A 10,356-nucleotide genomic window follows, 5' to 3' on the forward strand; every position below is an offset into this window, starting at 1 on the left:
CGCCGTCGCGGTCCCTGTTGTCGCCGCGCTCGCAGCCCCGACGTGCGTCGCGAAGGAAACGCTCGGCGCCGCAATAGCGCCTTTTCAGAGCGYGCCGGCGCCTGCCGCTCCGATCGGCGGTCCCGAGCGCTCCGGCTCTGTCTTCGCAGGAGACATCAAGTACGACGAGGCGATGGGCTACCCCATGGTGCAGCACTGGAGGGTCAGAAGCAACCTGTACAGAGTGAAGCTCAGCTCCATCACCCTCTCGGCAGGTGAGGGCCGCCTTGCTGGCGGCAGCGGGCCACGCTGTCTTCTCGCCACCGGCTCCCCCGTCGCTACCCCGCGCTTCRCAACCCGCCGTCGTGCAGAGCGTTTCTGCAGCGCTTTGCACCTCCGGGCTCTGCTCGGGCGGTAGCGACGGCGCCCGCCGCTGCTGCGGAGGCAGGCAGGGAGCCTCCTCTCCTCTCTGCGGGAGGGAAGCCGAGGCGGGCAGTTTGCGCGACTGGGCGGGATTGCGCCGATAAGGAAGGATTCGCGTCGGGGCTGTACGTACGCATGCGTGGCAATTCCTGGAAAATGGGATTTCAAAAGGACCCCCAAAGCTTTTGTAAACGTKGGTCATATTAAGCGAGGAGTTGCAGATGAAGAAGGGGCAGGAGGGAGGATCCTGCCAACGTCACAGCATTTCACTGCCGCATTTGCATAACCACACGTTTTCTTTCAGAAACGTTGAAACGTTTTGTTGCGACCTGAAATGTTCTGCCCTTCCATTTCAAAACAGCATTTTTTATTTAAAAATCAACCTATTTTTAAATGGAGGGAAAAAGGATTTGATACAAAAAGGCTGCACGGCCCCAGAACAAACTGACCCCCTTGGAATTGAGCAAAGTATTTGGGGTCAGCTCAAAATGAATTTATCATCCTTTTTATTTAGTAAAGCTTTTCCTTCAAAAAATCAGCCAACCAACCAGCCAGTTAACCTCCTTCTGGTGACAGCTACGACATATTTTCTTGTAATATATTTTCAGTTTCACCACTGGACCAAAAACTTCGATRCTGGCCAGCTCTAAATAACGCCAAGGCTTTGTATAGTCACCAGTGCCTCCAAGATGGATCATTTTTATAGAGCAATGAGGATAAATACCGGTSCCCTGTCCCCCATGCAAGCGATTTAAACGATATCGAACTAGGCAAAACTGTGCCTGTGTGTGGAGGGGAGAGGAGCCCACAGCACCCCARCCCATCCGTACGAGCCAGGTCCCCCATGGAAAGGCGGGAGATGCCGGGCTGCTTGGCCAGTCAGATGCACGGCCTTTCTCCGGCGACCTGCGGAACTGCAGGTTCCTGCTTCAGCAGATTCCCCTCCGGGAGCAAAACCCCTGCAAGCCCCCCAGACCCAACCCAGCCCACAAAGCAGAGCTGATCAGCAAGAGCTCTCCATCCCCGTGTAAGACTGCAGGGAGAGAGCGTCCCGAGCCTGGAGTCACCTCCCAGCTCCGGGACATAGTCCAACTCTAGACTCCTCTCTGAGAAATACCTAATCCTGGCCCAAGCAAGAAGGCTGGGCAGCTGAGCTGAGGTTGCTTACCATGTCCTGGTCAGAAAAGCCTCTTGGCAAAGTTTAGTCTTGACAAAATAGCGGTCTTACTGTAGGAGTTTCCCTGCCTCTTGCAAACACCTGGAGGACATGGTTGGGTTTGTCCTCCCAGGCGCCGGTGGTGCTGCTCCAGTGCAGTCCCAAGCTGTCTGCCTGGGGCTCTGCAGAGCTCACCCCGCCCTGTCCGCCCTGGGTGCATCCACTGAACTGCTGTCAGCCCAACTGCTCAAGTCACTCTGGGCTGTCTCCAGCTGTTCTAAAAATAGGTRTCAGTTGTCCAGAGTATTTACGCTAGGGATGGTCCGCCTGTACAATCTATAATAAATTCATCCTTACACCAGGACAACCTTTCCGGCTGCGATCCCTGCATAACAAAGGCCAAGCACATCCTCTGCAGAAGCCATTGATTTATGTTCTAGCGTTCTGCAAAACAAGCCTGAGCTTGTGTGTGTATGTATACRCATGCATTCACATGTGCATCCCTGACAGTTTATTTGTGAAGAGGAATCATAGAATGACGTAAAAGCTGCAGCCTGAGGTAAATAACGTATTTTGARGTTAGCAAAAGATTATGTAAACCACCAAGGAAACAGAGGAGAAAATGCATTTTGTACCTACTTAAGGACRTTTTAAGCAGGGGATCTTGGGGGCTTTTTTCTCGCAGGGCTGTTGCTGTCAACCCTGCCTGGCCAACCTGCCAACAGCAGACTTTACTCTTACAGGCTTYGCAAACATCCTCAAGATCCTGAGCAAGGACAGCAGCCGGGAGGAGCTGCTCTCCTTCATCCAGCAGTTTGGCTCTCACTACATCGCGGAGGCGCTGTACGGCTCCGAGTTCAGCTGCACCATCCACTTCCCCAGCAAGAAGGTCCAGCAGCAGCTCTGGCTCCAGTATCAGAAAGGTAAGGAGAACAGAGGAAACAGGGAGTGACTCAAATGCTGCCGCAGCTCTTTTTATTCCCATTTTCCATCGGGTCAGCCGCTTTCTCCGGGCAGTGCGCGCGTTCCAGGTAGTCCCTCCTCCRTTAGCGGGAGCAGACAGGAGCCTGGGATGAAAGCAAAGGCCCAGCAGCACGCGACTGCTGCACGGGTCCGCAGGCAGCACTCCCACGTCGGGCGAACCCTCCCGTCCCGCCGCTGCCTTTCAGCAGCCGCACGCCTGCTCCTTCCGTCCCCGGAGCTGCCGTTCTTGCTTTGAACCGAACACGCCGTGACCCTCGTCGGCCACTTCCCGGCCCCACTGCGGTGGCCCCGGAACGCCCTGGGTGATTTGGGTCCGTTTAGATAGATGTGACATAATTGTGCTGTCTCGGAATGGCTTCGTTTTATTGCTTGTGACAATGATGGTCTTTAAGGAAGTGTATTAAATCAATAGCAGACTTGTTGTGCTACACTATAAATAATGAGACACATCATTAAACAGGGCAATAAACTTCAGGACTTTGAAGTAATACAATTAGGTTATGTTTATAAAAACTCCCTTATTGCTGTAGCCTTCCATTTGCCCGTTCATCTCTCTCCTCCAGGGAACTTGGGATATTCCTTTGGCTTGATATTTTGTTGTTAAAAATGACTCTGATGTTTCTGTCAGTCCTTTGGAYGTACCGTAGGATTCACAGTAACAGAGACTGTAAAGGCACTTTCATCCTGCCTTGCGTGCGTTGCAGCGAGTGGCCTAATTTAGTGCAATCCAGCAGAGCCAGGAGTACGCTCCCACCAGCCTCTTCGGTGCTTTTCAGTTATTTTTTGTCTGTCTACCCAGTGCTGCTCTTCTTGTGAGCGTATTTATGACACTCCATACTCATTCGGTTTGTTTTCAAATAATGATAAATGAAGTTTGCYGTAGCAATGCCCCTATTTAGCAGGAGAAAACATTGCAGAGGTGTGTTGTTTACGTGCCTGAGACGTAATTAATCATCCAAGCGTATTCCCTGGAATCCCTTTGCAAGCGTGTYGGTGGGGAGGAGGCTTGGGGCAGCTCCCGCTCCCAGTGGGGCTAATTCAAATCCAGAGGGACTGGAGAGACTGAGTTACTCCAGCATTAGAGGGTGTAAATGAGAAAGGTCTCTGTTTGGTGAATAGCACAAGCAGTGCTTTGGTGCTTTTCGAGCTTGGGGGTAGCATCGCCCCTATTTCACCAGCATGGTGTCAAGGCCTATGGGGAGAGGAACAGTGGCAACATCCTGACCCTTTTGTGAAACGTCTCGTGCTTCTGAGCCCTCTGCCTTGTGCGCGTCACAGGGATGGGTTCAGTTCTCGGAGGTCCAGAGCGAAAGCTCGTGGTGCTGCAGGGAACCACAGGGCCTGAAGTGGAGTAGCGTCTTGCTGACACWGCCTCACCCAGATAGTTTCCTTTTCAGTGCATGGTTTGCAGTTATCCAAGGCTTGCTTTCGGCTTCCCCTTTCCCCACACAGCACGGGCACATGTGGCTGGAGCTGTGCCTACCCCATGACTGTCGCATGGCTGTGGCTGGATCCTCAGTACCGAACGCGGCGCTGTCAATGCATGCCAGGTGTGTTCAGAGCATCTTTTCCAACCACACGTTGGGAAGGATTTGGGACATGGTCATATCATTTGCAAGTGTTTAGCTTAGCTGCTATGGTGGCAATTTTAGCAGATCTTCTCCACCTCCCTTTAGGGGTGCAGAGTGAAGGCCACCAATGGACTCATAGGCCTCCCAGTGACCAAACAGGGATTTTGTGGGTAATGCTCAAAGATAAGTGTTTAAATTCTCACTGTGTTGCCTTTAGGCACCAGGTGCTATCTCTGTGCTTGTGCCTTGGGCATGAGTCTGTCTGCAGCATGGGGCTCTGGGAGGTTGACCTTGGGGGCCATCGGCATGATGAAGGGAACAAGCACTATAAATGGCACTTTCCAATGCTCTGGAAACACGTTGAAGATGCTTAAGACTCTTGAAGATACCTAGGAGGAGGTTGTGTGGCTATGCGGAGAGATAAGAAGGGAGTTTTGGGAAACGCAAGGTTCTCTTCTGGAAAAGAATGCAGTTAGCTAAAAGAAAGAGCTTGTTGGCGAAGATAGATGGATTTTATTCCCAGCTCCTCCGCTGATTTACTCACGATTTACCAGTGACATAAGGAGGATCTGAATAAATAGCTTTAGCTAGACTGTTCTGGATACTTTCTCAACCCAGAAACAGCTCTCGCCTGTCGTGCTCCCCGCTGCTAGCCAGCCCATTTCAGAACGGCGTAGAGAAAGCACACGTGCATCATCTCTAATACATACAAAAGTAAAGCCAGGATAACTGTAATTTGTTAGCAAACAAAGCAGATCAAAAGAGGAGGGGGTAAGGGGGAGACTTGAGCTAATTGGAATGGCACCAAAAATGATAAAAATGCACATTGTGGCATGTTTGCAGCATCGCACAAAATTATTTTAATATTTTAATCAACTTCATAAATCAATCTGTAGGCCTCAGGAGGAGGCCTCTGCCAATAAAGTGCACAATCTGTGCGTCGAGCCCTAATTGAAAACATTGTCTCAAACATGAAACTGCGTCGCTGGCAGTCTGACTTCTTGTAAACTGCTGGGCCAGACGCTGGCCCTTTGCCGATGCTGGAAGAGCCTGAATGCTGCGCTCGCGGGCTGCAGAAGGGAGCCGTCACAAGAGCCCTTGACGTGTGTGTAGGTGTTCGCATATGGATCTCTTCAGCCACATGGAAGGGAAACGGATCTGGTTCACTCCAGGGCTAGCGGCGAGTTTGTCCCTTCTCACTGCCTGCGCTCAGCCAGCCCTCTGGGACAGGCATGCTGCAAACACCTTGACTGCTTGCAGTCTGCTCTGCTCGCAGAAGTGCTAAACGATCTCTTCCTCCTGCTAGCAGATAAGGTGTGTGCTGCGGCAGAGACAAATCTCGTGCTGCGGGCAGGAACCAGACAAGCTTCCCCCCATCGACCCTAATATAGCAGGAGCAAGATTGCTTCGGGAGGGGGCAGGGGGGGAAGAAGAGCACTGTAGCCCCCCTGCTCAGGCTGCGAATGGGAACCGTTATGAGGAGCACTGGGAGGTAGAGGCACAGCATCTCAGAGGGGGATGGAGCCGYGTTCCCCACTCGCAAAGGTTTGCAGGTACACAAGCGTCAGAGGCGCCTGGAGGCCTGGCGGGGGGGGAATTTCCACGGAGCTGTTGCACGCAGTTCTGCACTCCGTCAAGGCCTCAGGCAAAGGCTGGAAGGTTGCCTTCCCCAGTATCCCCTCTAGAAACCAAGCTAGCCTGTGAGCCAACAAAACTAAACCCTGATTTTATTTCATTTAGCGTGATTAAAGGCCCTTTTGTAGCATCGGTTTGGCTCTGGCTTTACATAACCTAGCAACCTTGTAACTCATTGGAGGGGCCTCCGAGCGGGAACCTTGAGATCGACCCATTCATTGATCTGTTTCACTGGAGCCTGCATGGGTTTTCTCCACCACTGAGGCTAGCAATTAATGCTGATGGCACCTCATTAAGTTTGCATCAACTGTGTGAACATCTTCATTTGGCAGCTGGGGCAAACGTGATGCCCCGTGCCACCTCCTGTTGCATTTAAGACACCATCACAAAACGTACAGGAGGAAAGAGAGGGATCTCTCTGTCCAGCAAATACACCTGCCAGGGACTATGTTGGCAAAGGTGCATTAGAGKCCTGTTTGCTCTGTGGCCACTCGGTCTGGCTGGCTGGGGAAAGGGGGAGCCAGAAAAGGGAAGAGCTGCTCTGACAGCAAAATCTGACAGCCTCAGCAGAATTTTCCAACAGCCGCTCTAGCTCACTCATTCCCACTGAGATACGCAAAATGCAGAACAAATGTCTGTAAGTGCTCCCACACTTAGAGAAAATGGAGATGTTATCAGTGATAATGCAGAGGGTCTCGTCTTGTCAAATATGTGAATGACAACGCTTTTCCTTCGCACTGTGCAGACTGGCTGAACCTCAGTGTGGGAGACTTCTGTTCTCCACCTGGGAAAACTTGGAAAAGATTTTTTTGTTTTTTGAGAACACTCCTCTCCTTTGAGAGCGCTCTTCTCCTGTGTGTCACGGTGGGAACCGGGAGTAGGTTGCCTAGAGAAGCAGGAGTATGTATGTGCTTGGCGTGTGCTGTGCATGTGTGGCCACAATCAAGACATTACGTTGCRGTAGTCCGTTGTTAGGTCTTTGGTGAGCAACTGTTTTGTTTTTTTTTTTTCCTGCATTTGCTATGAGGAGCGGATCTCTATAGAGTTTTCCTGGCCGAGGTTATCTAGCCAAGTTGGGACTCAACAAACTGACCGTGGGAAGTGRCTGCAACAAATGTAAAAGACCTTTCCTCTAACTAACAGATTGCTTATTCTGAAGAGGTCCTGTCCTACTAGCTAAGACGTTCTGCCCATCAGTCTGCTCAGTATGGTTGTACTTGCTTACCTTCTCTTGGATCACGTCATTGGTTGTATTTACTATTAAGAAGTTACAGTGTTTATGCTTTCAGGCTTTCTTGTGAACTCAGCAGTTTGGACAACTTTATAAAATATAAGCCATATTAAGGATACAGCCTAGAGTTCTGCTAAAATAGCAGTCCATATTATTCAGAGTAGGGACTATAGGACCATTCTGTCCTTCCAAGGTCTAATTTATCTCGCTCTAGGTCTGGTACCACCATAACACAATTAAGATTGAACTAGTCCTTGGGAACCTTTAGTTTCCAATTCCTAGACAGAGTCAGGTGCATTAATAAAGCTTTAAGGCAAGTTTTGCATTTATTAAAGGAGATCATTCCTTTCCCTTATACCTTGCTCTGCTTGGTCAGAAGTAYATAGAATTTCACTGTCCTTGAGATGTGTTCCTATAAATAATGACTACAATAGCTKTGTAACACTCTTACAGCATGTGGTTTCTATCATTATATTTATTTTAAAACCTCAGATTTTGACATTTTGTTCAGAGGAGGAAAAAACAGTCTCGCTGCTTACTGTGAAATTTAGTTTAAAATATGTGCTGTGAAACAGTCTCCTAAGTGACCTTATGCACTGCTCATTGTAATCCAGGCAAGTAGAGTAATTAGTTGTGCAAAATGAAGTAACTTTAAATCCTCACATTGAGTAATGACCCAGAAAAATCACTTAAGCCATACAATGGAAAAGACTCAAAGCATCTGGCTTTATTTTTGTTTTCATAGCTCTGCCCCCTTTGATTAAGAAAGTCTCTCTCCCCTCTCCTCCCTTTTGAAACCGTGGCTGTTGATTTYAGAGCAGAGCAACTGTTCAGGGCTTGGTTGCCTCTACGCTACGAAATCATACCTTTCCGCAAAATGGCAGGGTAGGTCTAGCAGTGCTGGCGCGGCAGTCATTCTGCAAGGATCGTACACACTTGATAATCTCGCAACTCATAGCTGTTTAAAGAGCTGCTTCAGGTCACCTGAGATGAGCACAAGTARTAAAAACTGTCGCCCGGATCAGCAGACGGAGCTGGCTAACAGAGAAAGAAGAGACCTTGTACATGCTGATGACAAACTGGTGCCTTTGAAAGCTGAGTGGCGAACTGTTTAGCTCTCTTTTGGTTCCATATGAATAGGCTGTTTCTAACAATTTTTTTTTGCAGTATTTATCCAAATTATCCACTATCACCAGCCCTGTGAATTCTGTTAACAAAGTATGTCACCTCTGSAGGGCGGGGGGAGCAGAACTGAGCCAGAAAGTGCCTAAATGAGTCAGTGACGTGAGGACCGCAACCCTGACCCCAGCTGTTCAGACAAGCCCCCAAGCAGGCTTTGCTAAGTGCACTGCGTGAGAATGAATTTTGACCAGGCCTTTTAAACATCAGGTATCAGCTACAGTGAGAAGTAAGACATTGGCCTTATGGGACTATCAGTGTGAATGGATGTAAGAAACTCTAGTATTTGTTTATGAGTTGGGTAGAGAAGTGTTAGATAAAGTTACGTTAGACCTGCCAAAGAGATCAGATTTATCCTCCACATCCTGACAGCATAAAAGGGGTCTTGCAGCTATTGTGCTAGCAAGTCTAATTCCCACCAGCCATAAAAAACAATCTGCCACCACAGGGAGGAGATGAAGTGTTTTTAATAACTAAAGGAGTCGTTTGCAATGCACTTTTAATTGGATCAATTTTTCCTTTATTACACAACCTTTAAAAATCAAACACGCACTTTTAACCAGACGCATTCCTTCTCCAGGTAAAGAGCAGACGCCAAACTACTTCWTCACAATTCTTAATTACTCCATTTTATCTCACTTGGCAGATGATCACAACAGTGTGTGTGTGTGGGGGGGGGGAGGACCACTGCAAGAAATACAGCACTCCAAAATCGCCTCAGTCCCTATTCAGCTTTTTCAGGGGAAGTGCATACCCTAGGCTGGAGACAACAGTTTTTCTTCTCTTCCCCTTTTCTGTCTGAAACCCAAGAATAGAACAACAGCTGCCGGCTAAACATACACCCAGGCACCAGTCCCAGTATCTTGGCCCACGAATGCATCACGAAGCAGTGTTATTTTCTCTGAATCTCTGAGCGGGGAACAGACGACAGAGGCTTTGTTTAAACTATATAACCAGCAATCGACTGGGGTGACAAACTTCACAGTCAGTTTATTGGACCAGCTTTATGACCATTTAAGCACTCCAGGAAACATTCTTGCTACTAATGTGATGTTTATTGCAAAAAAATTCCATTGGAACAGAATATGACAGAGGTACATATTATCATAGATAATATTGCTTCAGTTATTCAGGTCCATGGTAGCTTCCTGCTTGAAGCAGTTCTTGGGAATAGGAGAGATGTTTAAAAGAGATCAGAGGGAAAGGAACTGCCATTACCATAATAGTGGAAAAATGCCTTGAGTTACAATGTAATTAACTGCAGAAGGTGCCAATAATAGTAGTCATCTCCCCAAAACATACATACAAGATGCAATCAGCTGCCCAAATTGCTGTTACATACCTTAGGCAACTCCCCCCTCCCACCCAAAAAGAAAGACGCTGAGAATATAAATAATTACGTGGAAGTTGGTAGCCTTAGTAAATACACAGAGCAGCTCAAGAGAGAAGTAGAATTTTTAAATTCCCTCAGTGTCTTCCACCATCTACTGTGCTAATAATTCCCTCTTAGCACCTGCTCCCCTCTCCACAAGCTTCTTCCAGCAAATTACAGCAACAGAAATAGGAAGTTACCCTGGTCAGGGTGCAACTCCATCACACAGCTGGATTTTTTTTTTTTTTTTTTTTTAATGCTGGCCCTGTTCAGCTTTTTGGCTCAACAGAACAGGGAGACAAGGAGAATAAAAATCAACCCCAAAGAGTTCTGTTCTCAGTGCTTGTTCAGAAACCCTCTAAGCCAAACAATTGCTTGGAGTGCCTGCTGCTCTGAAGCCCATTTTACTTTGCTATTTCACTAAAAATAATTTAAAAAATTCTTAAAAAAAAAAAATCACTTGCTGCATATATGTGGTAGCACAGATAGCAAACAATTCGCTGTAGCGTGGCAGCCACTGTAAAAATCAGCTTTTATATTGTCTGTCGTGCCCCAAAATTTGCAACTACTTTGTTGTTAGCAACAAATAAATGCACTGCAGTGTAACTATTATCTGTGGCAGATTAACACTCTACCACTGTGTCCTATTTAAATGCATCTTTTCTTCAATAAACTATTTTAGGCGAGCAGCACCACACTGAGGTATGTATTTATCAGCCAGGAGAGCAGCACTATGGGGGCCTTGGTTCACACAGCTGCAGTTTTGTGCTTCATTTGGCCCAAAGCCATGATGAACATGAACTCTGGTGCCTGCTGGTACTAAAAA

At 48.1% G+C, this 10,356-nt stretch overlaps 1 protein-coding gene across 1 annotated transcript in view; it reads left to right on the top strand.

Annotated features, from left to right (window-relative positions):
* The window catches only part of ASTN2 (astrotactin 2), a 350,711-nt gene that overhangs the window by 205,366 nt on the left and 134,989 nt on the right, over positions 1 to 10,356 (top strand). The window contains exons 15-16 of the mRNA XM_085320071.1: positions 150 to 254; positions 2,302 to 2,481. Of these exons, the coding sequence (XP_085176197.1) occupies positions 150 to 254; positions 2,302 to 2,481 (285 nt within the window). The remainder of the gene's footprint in view (positions 1 to 149; positions 255 to 2,301; positions 2,482 to 10,356) is intronic.

This window comes from Rhea americana, unplaced genomic scaffold (assembly GCF_003343005.1).
Source record: "Rhea americana isolate MKP2758 unplaced genomic scaffold, rheAme1 scaffold_61, whole genome shotgun sequence".
In the NCBI taxonomy this organism is placed as follows: Eukaryota; Metazoa; Chordata; class Aves; order Rheiformes; family Rheidae; genus Rhea; species Rhea americana.